Below are 21,655 nucleotides of genomic sequence, written 5' to 3'. Positions count from 1 at the left end.
GAGAGAGAGAGCCTTCGTTGCTGCGCGCAATATACTTTTTAGATAGCAATATGATGGTTTCGCATCTTTCCATTTGGTGTGATTGAACTAATGTGTCAACTCTGTTACAGGACGGTGGCTGCCACCAACATGAACGAGACCAGCAGCAGGTCCCACGCTGTCTTCACCATCGTCTTCACACAGAGGAAGTACGACAGTGAGACAGACCTCTCCACAGAAAAGGTGAGAGGAATGGGATCCCAGACTGCCATTTCCCAGTGTCTATTCAAGCCCCCTCTTACAAATATTGAAGATTGTTGATCTGTTAATTGATTAATTAGGAGGGGCTGACCAGGAGGAGCACTTTTGTAAATATTTATTTTACCAACTAACAGCACATCAAAGAGCTCCTTGATATATTTTTATTGTGCGTGCTACTACATCTAGATAAAGTGCCTTCTGCTTATTTTGATCTCAATGCTTTTGAGTTATGCCTAATATTCTCAACTAGTGCTTTGAGTTAAGCTTACTGTTCTCAACTCAATGCTTTGTGTTAGGCCTATGCTTGTCAACTCAATGCTTTGTGTTAGGCCTATGCTTGTCAACTCAATGCTTTGTGTTAGGCCTATGGTTGTCAACTCAATGCTTTGTGTTAGGCCTATGCTTGTCAACTCAATGCTTTGTGTTAGGCCTATGGTTGTCAACTCAATGCTTTGTGTTAGGCCTATGCTTGTCAACTCAATGCTTTGTGTTAGGCCTATGCTTGTCAACTCAATGCTTTGTGTTAGGCCTATGCTTGTCAACTCAATGCTTTGTGTTAGGCCTATGGTTGTCAACCCAATGCTTTGTGTTAGGCCTATGCTTGTCAACTCAATGCTTTGTGTTAGGCCTATGCTTGTCAACTCAATGCTTTGAGTTAAACCTACTATTCTCAACTCAATGCTCAATTTGATCTCCACACATTTTCTATGATTGTGATGGAGATACAAAGGAGCCACTGTCAGTATACACACAATGACTATTGTAATGAGATACTATCAGATTTCTGTGTAGAAGTCACTCTTCAGTTGACTTGACAAAAGTATACGTTTAGGTATTAATTGGTTTAGAATTGCTAATGTTGTTTTGGTTATTAATATTGTATTACATTGTATGCATTTTATTGTATCTAGTTATGAACTAGTTGTATTGGGTGAACTATTTAGCTATAACTGCAAATTTCATGATTAGGATATTACTTTTCATACTGTTAATTTTGAATGTAATTAAAGAAAATAATCATGTGAAGCAATGGATATATTGTTTCTGATGGTGTGTGTGTGTGTTAGTCCTAAACTGATTGTTCCCATCTAACCCGCCCCAGGTCAGCAAAATCAGTCTGGTGGACTTGGCAGGAAGTGAGCGAGCTGACTCTACTGGAGCCAAAGGCACCAGGCTAAAGGTAGGACCCTTGTGGCTCAGTTGGTAGAGAATGGCGCTTGCAACGTCAGGAATGCAAATTCGATCCCCGCTAGGGCCACCGATATGAAAAATGAATGCATGCATGACTCTAAGTCGCATTGGATAAAAGCATCTGCTAAATGGCTATTGTTATTATTATTATTATTATTATTATTAGGGATGTAGGCCACTCTTCAGCAACATACCACAAATATACCGCAAGTGGCTATGGATTTATTTAAGGGTCTAATAAATTGATATTTGCTATGTGGCTTGTGTTTATTAGGAGGGAGCCAACATCAACAAATCTCTGACCACATTAGGGAAGGTCATCTCTGCCCTGGCTGAGGTGGTGAGTACTGTTTGTCTGTCTCTATCTCTCTCTCTCTCCCCCTCCCTCTCTCTGCCACTGTCGTCCACATGAGGAAGGCATGTTGTAACTTGGTCTGCTCTTCTGTTCTTTCCCTCTTCCCCTGGTGTTACTTGCATACCCAGGATTACACTACCAGCAAGGTAAACCCTTTGTGTGTTCAGTCATTTCTAACCACTGATCCCTCCAAAAAGAGACGGGTTCTGCCAATATTTTGTCTCAGTGCTAAAGTGTCATTTTGTCATCCGACCATTTTTCTCCACTGACTCATCACCTTTATTTTATCTGCAATGGACCCGGACTATCTGCATGGACCCTTTCTTGCACTGACTCTATGCACACTCACAAGACTATATATACACACTGACACTCTCACACAAAACCCACACACTTTCACAGACACACAGACACACAGACACACAGACACACGCCACACACATATACACACACATACTTTTACACATCATATGCTGCTGCTACTCTGTTCTTTATTTTACTCTTATTATACACTGTGTGTACGAATTATTAGCAACAGAACAGCTTCAATTCATCGGGGCATGGATTATACAAGCGGCCGAAAGCGTTCCACAGGGTTGCTGGCCCATGTTGACTCCAATGCTTCCGACAGCTGTGTCAAGTTGAATGGATGTCCTTTGGGTGGTGGACCATTCTTGATTCACACGGGAAACTGTTAAGCGTGAAAAACCCAGCAGCGTTGCAGTTCTTCACACAAACCGGTGCGCCTGGCACTTACTACCATACTCCGTTCAAAGGCACCTAAATCTTTTGTCTTACCCATTCACCCTCTGAATGGCACACATACACAATCCATGTCTCAATAGTCTCTAGGCTTAAAAATCCTTCTTTAACCTGTCTCCTCCCTTTCATCTACACTGATTTTGAAGTGGATTTAACAAGTGACATCAATAAGGGATCATGGCTTTCATGGATTCACCTGGTCAGTCTATGTCATGGAAAGAGCAGGTGTTCTTAATGTTTTGTACACTTAGTGTATATCCTGATGCCTAGTCACTTTACCCTGCCTTCATGTACAATGCTACCTCGTACCCCTGCACAGTGGTCTGGTATTCCCTGTATATAACTCCATTCTTGTGTATTTTATTCCTTGTGTTACTATTATTTTTTAACTCTACATCGTTGGGAAGGGCTCGTAAGTAAGCATTTAACGCTAAAGTCTACACCCATTGTATTCGGCGCATATGACAAATACAATTTGATTTGATTTTACTTTTTGGAGGAACCGACAATCTTTGCACTGTAACAAAATCTTCAGAAATCAGGCCTATATTCGTTCTTTATCACCTCTACAGCACTTAGTGTGAAGATGCTGCCATTTTACAGTAGACTCTCCCTTCAGCCTCTCCTCCCATCACTCTTTCCATCTTACATTGGGAAACTAACATCCATCCATCCATTTCTGTTTGTTCACCACCATCTAACATTGGTTTTGTTTGACACAGAGCAAGAAGAAGAAGAAGACTGACTTCATCCCGTACAGAGACTCGGTTCTGACATGGCTGCTTAGGGAGAACCTAGGTAAGAATATAATAAATCATGCCAACTATGTAACTGCACTGTATGAGAAATACATTCAGAATCTGGTGACCGTAATGTATTTAAACCATTAAGCGAATGGCATATGCCCGTCAGTCAAGATGAAAACCTGTGTATACTGTAACATGAGGAGCACATTTCCAATGTATCAGCTCAGTCCAAGTGAAAACTGCATAGCAATGAGTATCCATACAATAACACTGTAGAGTCAAGCTATCCCAAAACAGATTCAAGCTTTTTTGATGCAGTCACGGGAATGACCTTGTCTGCACATTTATCATGTAAATGACTTTGTACGTGATTTGTGACAAGGGAATTAATTTGTTCCAATCTTTTTCTCTCTTTTTCTCTCACTCACTCAGGTGGAAACTCCAGAACAGCCATGGTAGCTGCCCTCAGTCCTGCAGACATCAACTATGATGAAACCCTCAGCACACTTCGGTAGGGCTCACCTCTTTGAAATAACACAAAATGCAATATTACAAAATGCAATATTACTGTAAAATGTTTAGTTCATATTTAGCGAATTTATGGTATGTTTCATTGTGTTACTGTACTGCTTTGTTAGTAGTTCTTAATCATTGTCTTGTGTCAAATTTTTCTGAAGACAATGAGCGTATTTGAGTTGAATTTATCTGTAATGCATTGTGGGTAAATTGTGACTAACTGACTGATCTACATAATAATTAGTAGTTATTTATGATGCAAGTGATTTGTAGGTCAGTCAGTTGCCTAAAATATCAGCTGCAATGACGAACAAGCCCAATGCTACGTCAATAGGATTTGTAGTAAACATGTTTTGCTCACTTCCTTTGCTAGCTATGCTGACCGGGCCAAGCAGATCAAGTGCAATGCCGTCATCAACGAGGACCCCAACAACAAGCTTGTGCGCGAGCTGAAAGACGAGGTGACACGGCTGAAGGACCTGCTCCGCGCCCAGGGCCTGGGAGACATCCTGGACAGTGAGTGTGCCACATCACAGCGCCACCTTCAGTCACGAAGTCTACATTTCAGACCAACATTTCAGGCTATTTAGGTTGCGTCCCAATAATCTCTCTTTTCTCCCGAAGTATGCACTTGTTCACTTCCCTTCATGGATTTGAAAGGAAATGACTATATATATGGGAAGTCTTTCTAAACCAGTCCAATGCTTTAAAATGTGTGGGGAGTAGTGAACGAATACACACTTCAGAAGGAAGGAGAGACTAATGGGACGTAGCCTTGTTCTTAGTGGTCCAACACAAGCTGGCAACATCCCCTCTCTCTCTTCACTCTGATCTCCTTTCTCTAATTCATCATCTATGTATCCGTTGTGTTACCCGTACTACTGCCTGTTCTCTACATGCCAAACTAGATGTAGCATGATATTGAAATCATATCTGTTGTGTCATTGTTTTATCTCTAATATGACAAGGCATGATTATTGTTTTTGCTAAAATAACCACACAATATGTTAGATATTTATTTCTTGAAGTTAAGATATTCATGAACACATTTTATTGATACATGCTAAATCCCCAAAACATGCATCATAGATGGTAGTTTATGGCAATGGTTTATGTTCATATTACATTAGCTACACATACATAGATAGATGGTGGTTATTAGATTAATTAGAGACATAACACGTAATCTCATTAATTAATGTGTGACGTAATGAATAATCCACCATTTAGTGTTTACTGCATGTTCAATGGCATGTCATCTCATCCTCATCAAGCTGTCCCATTTCCTTCTGACCAGTCAGAAATGTCTGTAACCTTTGCCTCCCAGTCAATTTAATCTACTAGTCTCACCTCTGACCCTTATCTTCTTCCTGCTTCCCCTCAGTTGAGCCTATGGGGGATGATTGCCCTGGAAGTGGAAGCAAATGTGTGTATATTTGTGGTGGGGTTCACTCTCGACCTCACTCGCTCTCGCCCCTTTTACTACTGATAGCTAACCATTGCTGTTGCACCCACCCTTTTCCTGAAAATAACCCTCCTGGTTTTGCATGTAAATGCAAAAGATGCTAAGCCTAAATGTACGGATTCTCAGACGTGCAAGGGTTTCATGCTATTCGGGAAGGGTTAGAATGCCACTAGGTTAGCATGCTTTTGTGCTTGCAATTTGTTTTGAATGATGGAGGTGAGGCAGAATTATTAAATCCAAATACACACGAAAGTATGTGGACACCCCTTCAAGTTATTCCAAAATTGTAGCCTACATGTCTTATGTAATCCGGAGGTACACTACATGGACAACAGTATGTGGACACCACTTCAAATGAGTGGATTCAGCTATTTCAGCCACACCCGTTGCTGACAGGTGTATAATATCGAGCACACCGCCATGCAATCTCCATAGACAAACATTGGCAGTCGAATGGCCCGTACTGAAGAGCTCAGTGACTTTCAACATGGCACCGTCATAGGATGCCACCTTTCCAACAAGTCAGTTCGTCAAATTTCTGCCCTGTTAGAGCTGCCCCGGTCAACTGTAAGTGCTGTTATGGAAAGGTCTAGGAGCAACAACGGCTCAGCTGCAAAGTGGTAGGCCACACAAGCTCACAGAACTGCCTCTGGAAGCAACGTCAGCACAATAACTGTTTGTCGGGCGCTTCATGAAATGGGTTTCCATGGCCGAGCAGCTGCACAGAAGCCTAAGATCACCATGCGCAATGCCAAGCGTCGGCTGGAGTGGTGTAAAGCTCGCCGCCATTGGACTCTGGCGCAGTGGAAACGCGTTCTCTGGAGTGATGAATCACGCTTCACCATCTGGCAGTCCGACGGACAAATCTGGGTTTGGCGGATGCCAGGAGAACGCTACCTGCTCCAATGCATAGTGCCAACTGTAAAGTTTGGTGGTGGAGGAATAATGGTCTGGGGCTGTTTTTCATGGTTCTGGCTAGGCCCCTTAGTTCCAGTGAAGGGAAATCATAATGCTACAGCATACAATGACATTCTAGACAATTCTGTGCTTCCAACTTTGTGGCAACAGTTTGGGGAAGGCCCTTTCCTGTTTCAGCATGACAATGCCACCATGCACAGAGGTCCATACAGAAATGGTTTGTCGAGATCGGTGTGGAAGAACTTGACTGGCCTGCACAGAGCCCTGACCTCAACCCCCATCAAACACCTTTGGGTTGAATTGGAACCAGTGGAGGCTGCTGAGGGGAGGACGGCTCATAATAATGGCTGGAATGGAGTCAATGGAATGGTATCGAACACATGGAAACCACGTCTTTGATGTGTTTGATACCATTCCATTGATCATTCCAGCCGTTATTATGAGCCGTCCTCCCTTCAGTAGCCTCCACTGATTGGAACACCGACTGCTAGCCAGGCCTAATCGCCCAACATCAGTGCCCGACCTCACTAGTGCTTGTGGCTGAATGGAAGCAAGTCCCCAAAGCAATGTTCCAACATCTAGTGGAAAGCCTTCCCAGAAGAGTGGAGGCTGTTGTAGCAGCATAGGGAGGACCAACTCCATATTAATGGCCATGATTTTGCATGTGTCCACATACTTTTGGTCATGTGGTGTATATCCCAACAAAGGCACTAGACAATATCGTTGACGCTTTAACTTCTAATGCCATCTTATAATAACTTGTCTTTCCCCCCCACCCACATCATTACTTACCTTACCCTTTGGGTCCTTAACCCATCTTTGAAAACCTCTTTTTTTTTTTCTTGCCGATGAAGCTTGTGTTGTTTTACTAATTATCCATTGCAGGTGACAATGTTCAAGACATTAGAATACTACTAAGTTCTCAAATTGAAGCTTTGAGCTACAGGAGGAAAGGTGCATGCTCTCTCATTTCTATGTAGCCGATTTAGATATGTGTTATCTAGATGTTTGCTGTGTTTCGACAGAATTCAGTCCTCTTGTAGCTAGCATATGCTTTCTTTTAGCTGTATTCCCCAAACTCCCTACCCTTTCCCCCTCTTCCCTGTCCTTTGGCTGCTCCACATTGCCATCATACGCTCCGGTAAAAAATATTAAATGTATGTGCTCCAGATTATCTGTATTATATGACATTGTAAAAATTGGCTGCATGGGAGGATAAGGAAATAGAAGGTTATCCTCTGCTGCTCAGTGGCCATTTTTACCAAATTCCATTTTTAGTCAATATGTGGAGATTTCAGTCTGTCTTCCTGTGAGGTTTAGAGGGCAGTCATCTGAAACGCCCTTGAGGCCATTTTGTAGAGAAGGGCTGGTTGACATTTAGACAGGCGGCTCAGTCAGTGTGTGCGGGTGGGTTTTCACTTGTTCTTGTGTGGTGGGGTAAGTTGAAGAGACTCTCACTGCACTGCAGTCTGAACTTTGGCAGCGTGTCTCCATCTATATCACTTCCACACCGTCACCCCCCCACCCCCCCCCCTTCCTCCTCCTCCTCCCTGGCCCTCTGGCTGCCTATAACCCCCCCCTCCTCCAGTTGGTACATGTTAGCAGTTTTCACACCAGTATATATTTTGGAATTTAAGAAAAAAAGGTTCTGTTTAGGTGCAATACATTACCATTACGACATAATATAGTTTCTTGTCTTTTTTTGTTACATTTTTATTAATTTTTTTATTTAGCAGACGCTCTTATCCAGAGCGACTTACAGTTAGTGAGTGCATACATTTTTCATACTGGCCCCCCGTGGGAATTGAACCCACATCCCTCGCGTTGCAAGCGCTCTACCAACTGGGCTACAGGAGGGCCACTGATCTGTCACTGATTGAAGTTAGTAGGTGCATTTGAAAAGCGTATTGCCAGTTCAAGTTCAATTCCCAATTGTAATGATAGATGGAGGGATCTGTTCATTGGCCACAATAATGTGTGTCCTTTAAGATTTATAAATCCTGCAAATTCTCAGACAAAATAATGTCAAGCAAAATAAATAAAAATGGTGGCCATCAAACATAGTGAACAATTCGATTTAGTCATTTTGCGAGACGTTGAATGGAATGGTTTACCAATTTCAACATATACATCGATTGACAAAACAACGTCCTTTAACTTTTTAACCACCTGGGGAGAAAACTGCTGCTCTGTGTAACTGACCATTGTGCTGGTTGTCTGTCTTCATCCTTTGACGTGCAATGTGTGTCTTACACTGGTCTTTCCTCCTCTTTGTCCTTCTCTCCCTCTCTCCCTCTTCCCCATATTCTCCTTTTTCTGTCATTTTGTGACCCTCCTCCCTTTCCTGGGACCCTGCCCCTCTCTCCTCTTGTTGACTCAGACCTGAAAGACATACACAACAATAAGCATAGATACTTGCTAGCCTCAGAGAACCAACGCCCTGGCCATTTCTCCACAGCCCCTATTGGCTCCCTGACAGCCTCGCCGTCCTCTGGCTCGCTCTGCAGCCTAGTTGGCCCGCAGTCGGTCACCAGTATCCAGGAGCGCATCATGTCCACCCCGGGAGGGGAAGAGGCCATCGAGAGACTCAAGGTACAGTATACCTCCCTACCCCAGCACTAGCTACACTGAACAAAAATATAAACGCAACATGCAACAATTTCAAAGATTTTACTGAGTTACAGTTCATGTAAGGAAATCAGTCAATTTAAATAAATAAATTAGGCCTAATCTATGGATTTCACATGACTGGGAATACAAATATGCATCTGTTGGTCACAGATACCTAAAAATAAGAAAAGGTAGGGGCGTGGAACAGAAAACCAGTCAGTATCTGGTGTGACCACTATTTGCCAGGCTGTTGATTGTGGCCTGTGGCATGTTGTCCCACCTCTTCAATGGCTGTGGTTGTGAGGCCGGTTGGATGTACTGCCAATTCTCTAAAACGATGTTGGAGGCGGCTTATGTTAGAGAAATGAACATTCAATTCTCTGGCAACAGCTCTGGTGGACATTCCTGCAGTCAGCATGCCAATTGTATGCTCCCTCAAAACTTGAGACATCTGTGTGACAAAACTCACATTTTAGTGGCATTTTGTTGTCCTCAGCACAAGGTCCACCTGTGTAATGATCATGCTGTTTAAATCAGCTTCTTGATATGCCACGCCTGTCAAGTGGATGGATTATCTTGTCAAATGAGAAATGCTCACTAACAGGGATGTAAACAAATTTGTGCACAAAATTTGAGAGAAATAAGCTTTTTTGTGCGTATGGAAAATTTCTGGGATCTTTGTCAGCTCATGAAACATGGGACCAACACTTTACATGTTGCGTTTTAAATTTTTGTTCAGTGTAGTTTTTAAAGTCAAAAAGACAACTTTTTACGTTAAATTCCATAATTAAACATCATTGAAATGGATGAGACCCCTAAACTATGTAAGGACATAAACAGTGGAACAAAACCAATATAGTCCCTATCTTTTCCTGAATTTTAAGTGAAAAGATAGAAAGTCGAGAATTCACCCCATGCTCTTAGTCTGTTTTCTGAAATGGAAGCCCTCTGAAGATTTAAGAAACATGCATGGATAAAAAAATGGAGGGATAGAACATTATAGTGTGAAAACTCATCTTGGAAAAGTGCAGCAATTTTGTTAAACAACAAATGGATCTCAGTCCATTTGATGTCAAGGCCCTTTTGTGAAAGCTGCCCTCTTACTAATATCTTCCTCTCACGCTATCAGTCTTCAGCTGTTCTTTTATATCTGTCCCTTGGCTTTCCCTCTCTCACCCTCGTTAGCTGCTGATGAGGGAGCACATAGGATGGCAACATGCAACCATTACGAGCTGCAGTTTCCATGGCTACCGTGGTGCCAGTCTGTCATCCAATGACGTCGGGCGCCGACGCAGATGGGGAGGAAATGGGACCAAAATAGATCTAGTCTTGGTGGCCAATAAGCGTAAAAAGCGTCAGAAAATATCCTGAAAGCACACTGCGTGCTCACATGAAATAAATTGGTCATCAGGATCCTATCTATCTGCTCCTAGTCTGACATTCAACTGATAATAGTACTTAGTGTTGCCGTGTGTCTTTGGGAGATTCATCTATCATAAGCATTGTGTAACTGAATATATTTAGCTGATTTCATGTGCCTCCCTCAAACAAAACACTTTGTAAAAGATGCACATAATCTGCTGAATCTCCGTAGGCTGTATATGCGTCCCAAATGACACCCTATTCCTTTTAGTGCACTACCTTTGATCAGAGCCCTCTGGGCCCTGGTCAAAACTAGTGCACTCTTAGGGAATAGGGTGCCATTTGGGATGCAGCCATGGACTTTTTAATTTGAACCAGGGGACAGTTTCTGTCCAGAACAACAGATGGTAGGGGTGTTTACCCTTTACAAAGGATGGAGTTGAATTTATTGGCCAATGGCCATACTTCCTGCTTTGAGAGCCAGATGGTCGTGAGCAAGCCAGTGGTGATAGTTGGGATGAACAATGAGTGATTAACACAATGGCAGGACTAGGGAGCACATGACATTCCCAGGTTTTGGGTGTTTTGACTTAACCCCCAGTTAAGACTTGATATTCTCACCATAAGTTTTTGTGCGAGTTAAACAGTGTAGGATATTACAAGCTATTGCAAAGCTAGCCCAACAGTATATTGATAGCTAGGCATTGCAGCCCTGTGCTAGCCCCTTGTTGCAAAGCACCACAGCGTAAACCACCAATTATGCATTCAGAATTTTAAAAAATCATGAAAATAACAGCAAGTTGATAAAGGGGTTGGAACTTTTTTGTCATGCTTGTGCCCATGCTGTTTCAGTCACATAATCTACTTAGCAAAGGTAGGCCTGTGTAGCGTCTTGTTCATTATTACTTTGAACACTGAGGAGGAAAGAAACGTATCTAAAGTAGCTGAATAAAGATTTGTTAAACCAAAAATACTTAAAGTTCTTCAGGATATAGAACCTGATAAAGAGGTGATTTTATCATATTAGGTGAACCAAATAATAACAGTATGCTAAATGTATTATTTTTCTTGCCACTCCCCAATCTGTCCTCAGGAATCAGAGAAAATCATTGCTGAGCTCAATGAGACCTGGGAGGAGAAGCTTCGGAAGACCGAGGCTATACGAATGGAGAGGTCAGTGGAGGGTCAAAGCCCCAGGATGCCTTTTTGTTCGTCTGTCCTTTCAAATGGGACACTTTCAGTGAAAGGCTGTGTCCCGATTCTCCTCCCTTCTTCTGAAATGTGCCTTTTCTGTCTGTCGCCTCTCTCACTTTACTAACCTCTCCGTCTCCCTTTGACCTTAACCATCTGTCACACTCTCCTTTCAATGTGCTTTCTTTCTTTCTTTCCTTTATTTCTTTATTTCTTTCCTTCTTTCTAAAATAGAGAAGCATGTTTAAGGGACAGGAAGCAAGACAGAATATATATATTTTTTAAATGCTCATCCACTACAGTGCATTCGGAAAGTATTCCGCAATAAAAACATAAATACTTTATTTACATAAGTATTCAGACCCTTTGTTATGAGACTCGAAATTGAGCTCAGGTGCATCCTGTTTCCATTGATCATCCTTGAGATGTTTCTACAACTTTACCTATGGTAAATTTAAATTGATTGGACATGATTTGGAAAGGCACAAACCTGTCTATATAAGGTCCCACAGTTGACAGTGCATGTCAGAGCAAAAACCAAGCCATGAGGTCGAAGGAATTGTCCATAGAGCTCTGAGACAGGATCGTGTTGAGGCACAGATCTGGGGAAGGGTACCAAAACATTTCTGCAGCATTGAAGGTCCCAAGAACACAGTGGCCTCCAAAATTTTTAAATGGAAGAAGTTTGGAACCACCAAGACTCTTCCTGGAGCTGGCCGCCCGGCCAAACTGAGCAATCGGGGGAGAAGGGCCTTGGTCAGGGAGGTAACCAAGAACCCGATGGTCACTCTGACAGAGCTCCAGAGTTCCTCTGTGGAGATGGGAGAACCTTCCAGAAGGACAACCATCTCTGCAGCGCTCCACCAATCAGGCCTTTATGGTAGAGTGGCCAGACGGAAGCTGCTCCTCAGTAAAAGGCACATGACAGCCCGCTTGGAGTTTGCCAAAAGGCACCTAAAGGACTCTCAGACCATGAGAAACAAGATTCTCTGGTCTGATTAAACCAAGATTGAACTCTTTGGCCTGAATGCCAAGCGTCATGTCTGGAGGAAACCTGGCACCATCCCTACGGTGAAGCATGGTGGTGGCAGCATCATGCTGTGGGGATGTTTTTCAGCGGCAGGGACTGGGAGACAAGTCAGGATCGAGGGAAAGATGAACAGAGCAAAGTACAGAGATCCTTGATGAAAACCTGCTCCAGAGCGCTCAGGACCTCAGAATGGGGCGAAGGTTCACCTTCCAACAGGACAACAACCCTAAGCACACAGCCAAGACAAAGCAGGAGTGGCTTCGGGACAAGTCTCTGAATGTCCTTGAGTGGCCCAGCCAAAGCCTGGACTTGAACCCGATCGAACATCTCTGGAGAGACCTGAAAATAGCTGTGCAGTGACACTCCCCATCCAACCTGACAGCGCTTGAGAGGATCTGCAGAGAAGAATGGGAGAAACTCCCCAAATACATCATACCCAAGAAGACTCAAGGCTGTAATTGCTGTCAAAGGTGCTTTAACAAAGTACTGAGTGAAGTGTCTGAATACTTATGTAAATGTGATATTTCCGTTTTTTTTTATATAACCTGTTTTTGCTTTGTCATTATGGGGTATTGTGTGTAGATTGATGAAAAAAAAAAAAAATTTCATCTGTTTTAGAATAAGGCTGTAACGTAATAAAATGTGGAAAAAGTCAAGGAGTCTGAATATTTTCCGACTGCACTGTATGTCAGGAGGAGACAATTGTTTGCCAGCCAATTGTTTGGTTTGTATTTCATTGCGTGGGAACTTTAGCTGACAGAACGCTTTCGCAAAGCATATCATGGTAAAGATGAACACTAGCACCCAAACACTTAATGACCTATACTGTGGACATACCCAATACACATTCCTATATTTCTGTATGTATTGTGTGATCATTATGTATCTTCCTGCAAGTGCCGCATTCTGTCTGTATTGTACAGATGTTGACTGTTTCTATCTCTTAAAGTAACACCAATTTTAAATTACTAGCAACAATTTATTGCATGGTGATAACGTTTCCGGTTCAGATTCTACTGTAACGAATGTAACCAGCCCCACCACCAATGTAACATGGACATGTTTCTAACATCACCCTCTACTCTCTCCTCTAGGGAAGCCCTGCTGGCTGAGATGGGCGTGGCTATCCGTGAGGATGGCGGCACTCTCGGGGTCTTCTCTCCTAAAAAGGTAAACGGATATGTGCCATACCGGGGCGTCACAAAAGCAGTAGGTTTTTTTACCTGCTACACCAGCGTGAGCAGAGCGTGAGCCACTCTATCTAGTGTTCTTGGTTTGAGACGAATTCTTAAAAATAGAACCAGAGTTCTATTTCTATGTTTCATTGAAATCAATGGGGGCGTCTCGCGCTCTGCAAAAGTTTGTCTAGTGTAGCAGGCAGGGTCAATTCCAGTTATTTCAGGAAGTGTACTGAAATTCCAATTATTTTCAATGTTTTTCAATTACAAAAATGTTGAATTTAGTTTACTTTCTGAATTGACTGGAATTGAAATGGAATTGACCCCAACCCAGCAGCAGACCTGTTAGACATTTCAGGATAGGGATTCCCATTTCCCATTTTACACACTGGCGTGTCCGAAATCGGTCTTGCCTACTACTTACTACAACTACATACTGTGTACTAATCGTAATACATACTATTTAGAGCGTACTGTTTAGTAAAAATGAATGCAGTAAGCAACAAATAAACATACTAGGCTCACCCATCCTGAGAATGCGTAATTTAAAGCGTAATTGCGTTGATTCCCGCTATTTGTTCATTTGGGTACAGCGCATCCCCTTATCTCATTATCAGCTGATTATCAGCTGTTGTCACACACGTGAGTGTGGAAAGACTGTTCTCTTCCTCAAAAGTATGCAGCGAATTCTACTAGATGAAAGGCCGAAAAGAGTATAACATCCTGGCATTTAAAGCATACCTGAGTTTCGAAATTTAACATAGTATTAAACTTTCAATTTTCGCATATATAAATGGCCTACTATTTAGAACGCAAGTATGGGTGTTCGAACACGGCCACTGTCTCGTACTACACTACTGTTTTCCCATGGTCTAAATGTCCATTTCCATCCTCAGTGACCTCATTGTTGCTTCTTTCCATTTGTGTGTGTCATTTCTTACCGGAGCAATCCCTCAGCTCTCACTTGCTATTCTATCCATTCCTTTATTTTCATTCTCTTTTTTCCATTCCCTTCTTATCTGCTTCCTCCATATGGTAATGTTTAGATGGGCCCTGAAAGGCCCAAGTCCTTGTTTGACGAGGACTTTGATTGTTTTTCAACTAAACAGGTTTGTGAAATCAAATCTACATATTGATTTCTACCACTCCCCCGCTAGATAATGCAAATGATAGCCCCAGACAGACCCCGTAGAGAGTGACCCAGGTTTAGCATATTGTAGAGCTTAGTAATTAATCAAAATGACGCTTTTTCTGCTAAATGGCATATTATTATTATTATTATTATTATTATTATTATTATTGTTATTATTACTGTGGCCTTGTATCCTCCTCAGCAAGATCACAGATGTACTGCTATTGTATTGTAGCATGATTTAATTGAAGATAAGTATTATTTATTGAGCTACACTGCAGGCAATGTATTTGTATTATAACCTTGAAAACCGCTTTCTAGAATAGTGCTCTCTGTGGCCATAGGATTGCTAGTAGAGTTTACTGGCAGCTGTCATACAGTATCAGGGGTCTGTTTAGGAGGTTGTAGAACATTCAGGTAGAAATGTATTGTATAGAACAGTTATGATTCTGTCGTGAGTCATGTAGAATAGGGAATGGTTGGCTCTTTTCATTCCATTTCTATCTGCAATGTTTCACATCACAAAGAAATGGCTTTACAGTGATGCAGAATGATCAAGAATGACCAGAATTCCATTATGTGCCCATTGACTGTGATACAATACACGGTCCCATTTTAGATCCCCATAGATGGTCTATGCTGTAGGTGCTCATACAGCCACAGCCTTAACATGAGAAGGTCCATTCAGTGTAGTAGCTCTTTGCATGGGGAAGGCTCCTGTGCCTGACTGACATTGTGATCTAGCTTTTCAGATTACTGCTGTTGTAGCTCGATGTTGAAATTACAGCCCTATCCACATCCTCTGTGAAGAGGACTAAATTGTCGTCCAGGCCTCACTCATTCCATCAGATTCCCAGACCGATAGACGCTATAGAGACAGACGGGGCTTATTGAGTAGTGGGTGAAGAATCTGTCTGTACACCTCTGCACTCCTCCCTCTCCCTTTCTACTTCCTACACCCATCTCCCCCGCACAGGCAGGCAGCAATCACAAGGCACGAATGAAAAGAACAACAAGTGCTCTCGTCAGTGGAGTCACGATCGAGAGGGAGATTAGATTAGTCATCTCTGCCACGTCAGCTGTATCGAACGTGACTGTCTGTCTATTGAAGCAAATGTATTTGATATCCGAAAATTATTACTTTGAAGCTCCCCCTTCTCGTAGGACTTTAAACCCTCCTTCACTGCTAGGAGTTTTGTTTTCTTTTGCATATTCTTTCATTTCACTCATTCTTTTCCTCCTCCGTCCACTTTCTCTCATTTTCACCTGCTGCCTCTCCATTGGTTAGCTTTTCGTAGAGAGGCCTTGTGAGGCCTTGTATGCTGACTTGCTTGCTAATGGGGTATTTTCCCCCAAGAAGGTTGGTGGCTCAGTGATACTTACTGTAGCATTGATGTGTTTCTAGTGGTGTCTATCAGACAAAGGTTCAAATAGTAGTCGTTTTCTTTCAAAAGCAAGCTCAATAACTACACTTGATTGAGCTTGCCTGGCGCAATGGAAGCAATGGACTAGGCCCAAAAGTGCAAATCCCTCCCATCCGGCACTCCAGGCAAGGCACAAGCCAAACGCTTAAAAATTATTTGAAAGAAGAAGAAAAAAACTATTTTGAGCCCAGGTCTGGTGTCTATTGTGAAACTAGACTTTAGACCTCGTGAGGATGTTATTGACATGACCTTTTTCATTCCACTTTCATGAAGGGGTATTAGTTAATTAATTTGTCTCAATCATGCAGATGTGAACTTCATAGGTATATTAAATGTGATTTCCTGAATTTTTCTGTTTTATGTCTATGCATATCATTGACATGTATTTCACATACGTATTACTGGTGCAAGTACTGTATGTGAACAGTGTCTTACTCTTGAACTCCACTCAAATCTCCGTCTCACTAGACCCCTCACCTGGTCAACCTGAACGAGGACCCATTGATGTCAGAATGTCTGCTGTATTACATCAAAGACGGAATCACAAGGTAACTCAGCAGAACACAGTTGGGAGAAGTTGCCCCATAGACACTGATCTTGGGTCACTTTTGCATTTTCCCCATTAATGTTTAAGGTAAGGATTTGGGATGGGAAGCTGATCCTAGATCTGTACATAGGAGAAACTTCACCCCGGAGCCAGAGCTTCACAGTGGAATGCTGTTTAGAAGCTACTGCAAAACATTTTCATCAAGGGTTTTTTAGTTCTCTGAAACATCTCACTTTTCCTGTTTTTGTTCCTGTATTCAGCCTGAAGGGCTTTTAAAGTTGGGGAAAGGTGGCATGTCATCTGCCTTTGATCACCAGCGTATTTTATTGTCTCAAGTCAAGTCAATTACCTCCTCTGGCTCTCCTTTCCCACACAGTAGTCTTCCTATAAAGTATTAAGTTACCTCAGTACCTGAGGTGACAATAATGAACAACAGGAGCCTAGATGAAACGACACGAAGCACCTCAGAAGAGGTAAAACCCTGTTATAAGCAACAACAAAAAAAGCTGTAGCCTTGGGTTGTCACTTGCTAGTTAAAATGGCCACCCACTCTGGCACTCACTCACAAAATGTCCTCCCTCACTTGTGCCTGCAGGGTGGGCCAGGCGGACACAGAGAGACGGCAGGACATCGTTCTGAGCGGAGCCCACATCAAAGAGGAGCACTGCATCTTCCGCAGCGAGAGGAACACCAATGGAGACGGTGAGAGAAACCATGTGGGGCTTTGTCACTGTAAATCAGTGAAGCGTTGTGCTGCCAAGTGTCTGCATGGGCTAAACTGTGGATGCATGAGGAGGTTTCGAAAATGTTGGTGGCCAGAGGACGGACATTACACCTCAGTTTCAGTAAATTGTTCTGGCAAATTATACTTGTGTATGTTTACAAATGGATGTCTGCAAAAATAAATAAATAAATGACACCCTGGATCACTGAAGCACCTTGTAAGGAAGAAGCCGCCATTTCCTGACCAGGCCCAACTAATGCCACTTTCAATATGCCACTCAATATACTGTACCTATAATCTGTACCTCATTTGTCTGGTGTTGTATCTGTATTGAATTTGGGCAGAGTAAGGCATTCATATTAGAAGCATTATTCATATTTGTTGGTATAGGGATTAATACTGTTCGCTGTATTGATGCGTTTTTTTGTCTTCAGTGGTTGTCCTGCTGGTGCCTTGTGAGGGATCGGAGACCTATGTCAACGGCAAGAGAGTTGGAGCTTCAGTGCAGCTTCGCTCAGGTGTGTATTCCCCACCCCTGCAGATGCAGTTGTATTTCATGAAGCATTTTCAGGAATGTTCTCTTTTCATTCGCAAGTAAAGTGAAGGATCTTCTCATTGACATCTTCTCAACTGATAGAAATAGACTGGAGAAGGTGTCAACGTTTATTTGAATTGCTATTCAATGACACAGGAATTCCTGAATCTCTTACAGCTTGACTTTTGAGCTCAATGCCTGTTTTGTTTCGACCTTGCGCATGCCCTCGTCACAGGAAACCGCATCATCATGGGGAAGAACCACGTGTTTCGGTTCAACCATCCGGAGCAGGCGAGGGCCGAGAAGGAGGAGAAGGAGAAGGAGACCCCAACAGCAGAGACCCCAGTAGAGCCGGTGGACTGGACCTTTGCCCAGAGAGAGCTGCTGGAGAAGCAGGGCATCGACATGAAGCAGGAGATGGAGAAAAGGTATGTACAGGACCGAATACAGTCATGTTGATCTCATGGACTGTCAAACCTGGCATCCATAGCTTAGTCTACGAATTTGAGTGAGTACATTTCCCTAGCTAGCCCCATCCCTTAGATTTGTACCAAACCACGTGGCAGAGCTGCCATTGGGCTGAAACACAGACTCAGGATTGTGGCTTTAAAGGGGGGACTTTGAGAGGTGGCTAGCTTAGACTAGTCCCACCATGACCTTGTGGGAGTGTGTTTGAGGCCTATACTTCATTCAATGGCTATGCATGTTTTTGAATTACTTTTAATTCTGTATACAATAGGATTTATTTTGTGTTTTAATTCATTCTAGATTGACTGAGATGGAGATCTTGTACAAAAAGGAGAAAGAGGAGGCGGACCAACTTCTGGAACAGCAGAGACTGGTAAGCCTTGAAACTTTTAGCAACTTAACTTTTCTATAGCCTCTGTAACCTGTAGCTTAATTCCGTTTTTTTTGGGGGGGGGGGACACAAAATACCTTATAGTTTAGTTTTTGTGTTGAGCCAAAATGTGCTGCAGGATACAAAGTTAAAGCATGGTTTTCCTATAATAACTTTGCGGATAGTTCATTTTGATAGCTAGTTTTGTCCTGCTTGCTCTGTTGAAGTCTGACTAGCACTAATTTCTCACTCTCAGTGCTGACACTTTTGAGACACTTCTATTGTGTGTGTGTGTGAGAGAGAGAAGCACTTACTTTTACTTAGCATGTCTGTTCCTCTTGCATGGGAGTGTGAATCCACTATCTGGTCTGAGATAGGGAAGAGCAAGCCTTTGCCCCTTGACTACTGATTTCGACCAACTTGCTGAAGCAATTTGATTCAGAGAGAATTATTTTGTAAAGCATTTTTCCCCGTTCCAAATCCTTATTTTCACTCTTCTTGTGTCTTCTAGATTTGAACTGAACCTTGCAAAACATAATTTTAAAAAAATAATGTAATTGTTTTATTATTACCTCAATTCAAATGAATTGAATTAATCAAGTACTGACTCATCATTGGCTCAACAAAATTACAGTACACTTGCCAGTGATCTAGCTTTGATAACACTTTATTGCTTTTGCATGGTTCATGTTTTGTAGCATGTTTTCTTCACTTCCGTTCCCAGGCTAAGTTGCAGAGATGTACAGTTAAGCTGGTCAACGATGTGGCTACTGTGGAATGTCTTGGTTTAGACTTCTATTCTAGTGTTTTGCTGTTTTGTCTTGAGTTTCTATGCTCTTCAATGCAGTTGCTGATATGTACAATGCATTGTGATAACCAAGAGTCCTGCTGTAGTACTTTTTGAAGGCTAGCGACAATGTGGTTTCTCATTGACTTCTTTTGTCACTTCCTTATGCTGGCCTCACCTGTGCCTTTGTTAAAGCACACTGAGGACATAACTCAACTGAATTATCAGTGCTCAGGTTTTAATCAACGAATCACTAAAAATGCTTTAATTCTCTGGTGGTTTGATGAGCATAACTACAAACGTATGATATTCAGACTCCTACTGCATACACACGTATTTGTACACCTATTTCCAACCAATGTCTCTGATCTAGTCGCAGAAACAGTCATCAACTTCCTGTTCTCTCTGGTTGTGATCTGTAATGTACTTTGTCTACCAAAATGAGAAACTGCATTTTCTTCCAACTAACGTCTTCCGTGAAGTGGATGCATTAACACTTAACCTCACTTTTCTGCCTATTCTCTCTACTGGCTTTCCAATAAAACTGCAAGACTACTTTTGTCCTCTCACCCACTGCTAACACTAGAGCAACTCTAAAACCAACTCTAAATCTTCTTTCTCGTGGACTTCGAATGGGGAAAGGCTACCAAAATTTGGCTGCCTTTTTTTGCATGCCTTTGTAGCATGTTTGGGATCCCGCTTTCAAGTGCCCAAATCGTCAATTATGAAGAGGAAATAATACACAACAAATCAGATCAACACCTGTCCCCCTTTTTCTGTTCATATTCTGTGTCTAATCATGATAGTCATGCTTTACGTTTACTTTTAATATCAATATGCAACATTGGGAATGATATTGGCCTACCTGATCGTACATTTACTAGGTAAAAGGTTTTAGAAAGAAAATGTAATAAAATATCTCCCCATTTCAAAATATGAAAGCGCTCCACAGTGGTTACTCCTGATGGTAACATCTGCAAAATAGTATTCTTCCAATACTAGAACATGCATATGATAGAGACAGGAAAGTTACAACCAAGAAATAAGCTAAACATTATATAAATCCATATCATTTTACACTAAAGAGCACAATTTTATAGGAATCTTCTGAATTCACTCACTAGCCTGAGGCCAGAACCAATGCGCAAACCAAGGGCTTAGAACTATAAAAAGAAAGTCAATGGAAGCCACTGTCAGTATTAGGTTTTTGTTTAAGCTGGTTTGTCCCAGAATTTGATGAATGATTTCTTCCTAGACTTATTTTTCTGGGCATGGAAAGTGCATGTCCTCCTCAATTTGTCATACATCTTGTAGAATTATGATGTATGCGAAAGTTTGAGGTTTTGTTTTTATTCTGACCAAAAAGTACACTGAAAATGGTTAGAAAAACATATGCAGATGTAAAAAATGAGTAATTATTTCAATTTAAATCCTACCCAAGAACATCCCGTGGCAATAGAAGTTCCCATGTTGCATATTCATACTTGTATCATTCCTTTTTTTAAAAGCCATCCTTCCTCTTTTTGATTTCCCATTTTAATTTCTCCATTTTGTTGGGAACCTCTTTGGTTTGTTTCCTGTTTTTGTTTTTTCAAGGATGGCGACTCTGATAGTGGCGATGACTCAGATAAGAGGTCTTGTGAGGAAAGCTGGAGACTGATCACCTCCCTGAGGGAAAAGCTGCCTCCTAGCAAGCTGCAGTCCATAGTCAGAAAGTGTGGCTTGCCCAGCAGTGGGAAGCGTCGGGAGCCTGTGAAAATGTACCAGGTTCCCCAGCACCGACGCATCACCAAGGACGCCAAGTGGGTCACCGTCTCCGACCTGAAGATCCAGGCAGTGAAGGAGATCTGCTACGAGGTGGCCCTCAACGACTTCCGCCACACACGCCAGGAGATCGAGGCCCTGGCCATCGTCAAGATGAAGGAGCTGTGCGCCGCCTACGGCAAGAAGGACCCCAATGAGCGGGACTCGTGGCGGGCAGTGGCCAGGGACGTGTGGGACACGGTCGGGGTAGGCGACGAACGCATCGAGGATGTTCTCACAAACGGCGATGGGGGAAGAGGGGGAGGGGGAGGGGGAGCAGGAGTGGTGGCCGACCCCATGG

At 42.5% G+C, this 21,655-nt stretch overlaps 1 protein-coding gene across 1 annotated transcript in view; it reads left to right on the top strand.

The window, feature by feature from the left end:
* Positions 1–113: 113 nt before the first annotated feature.
* The window catches only part of kif1b (kinesin family member 1B), an 81,081-nt gene continuing 59,539 nt past the window's right edge, over positions 114–21,655 (top strand). The window contains exons 1-14 of the mRNA XM_084184475.1: positions 114–222; positions 1,343–1,420; positions 1,706–1,771; positions 3,271–3,346; positions 3,727–3,805; positions 4,184–4,326; positions 8,652–8,785; positions 11,259–11,338; positions 13,481–13,556; positions 16,589–16,668; positions 17,263–17,369; positions 17,826–17,909; positions 18,162–18,354; positions 18,695–18,767. Of these exons, the coding sequence (XP_084040601.1) occupies positions 130–222; positions 1,343–1,420; positions 1,706–1,771; positions 3,271–3,346; positions 3,727–3,805; positions 4,184–4,326; positions 8,652–8,785; positions 11,259–11,338; positions 13,481–13,556; positions 16,589–16,668; positions 17,263–17,369; positions 17,826–17,909; positions 18,162–18,354; positions 18,695–18,767 (1,362 nt within the window). The 5' untranslated portion in view covers positions 114–129. The remainder of the gene's footprint in view (positions 223–1,342; positions 1,421–1,705; positions 1,772–3,270; positions 3,347–3,726; positions 3,806–4,183; positions 4,327–8,651; positions 8,786–11,258; positions 11,339–13,480; positions 13,557–16,588; positions 16,669–17,262; positions 17,370–17,825; positions 17,910–18,161; positions 18,355–18,694; positions 18,768–21,655) is intronic.

The sequence above is a fragment of the Coregonus lavaretus genome (genome assembly GCF_964263955.1).
Source record: "Coregonus lavaretus genome assembly, chromosome: 20".
Lineage (NCBI taxonomy): Eukaryota > Metazoa > Chordata > Actinopteri > Salmoniformes > Salmonidae > Coregonus > Coregonus lavaretus.
The sequence above is the reverse complement of the archived record's forward strand: the minus strand, read 5'-3'. Positions and strand labels throughout refer to the sequence as shown.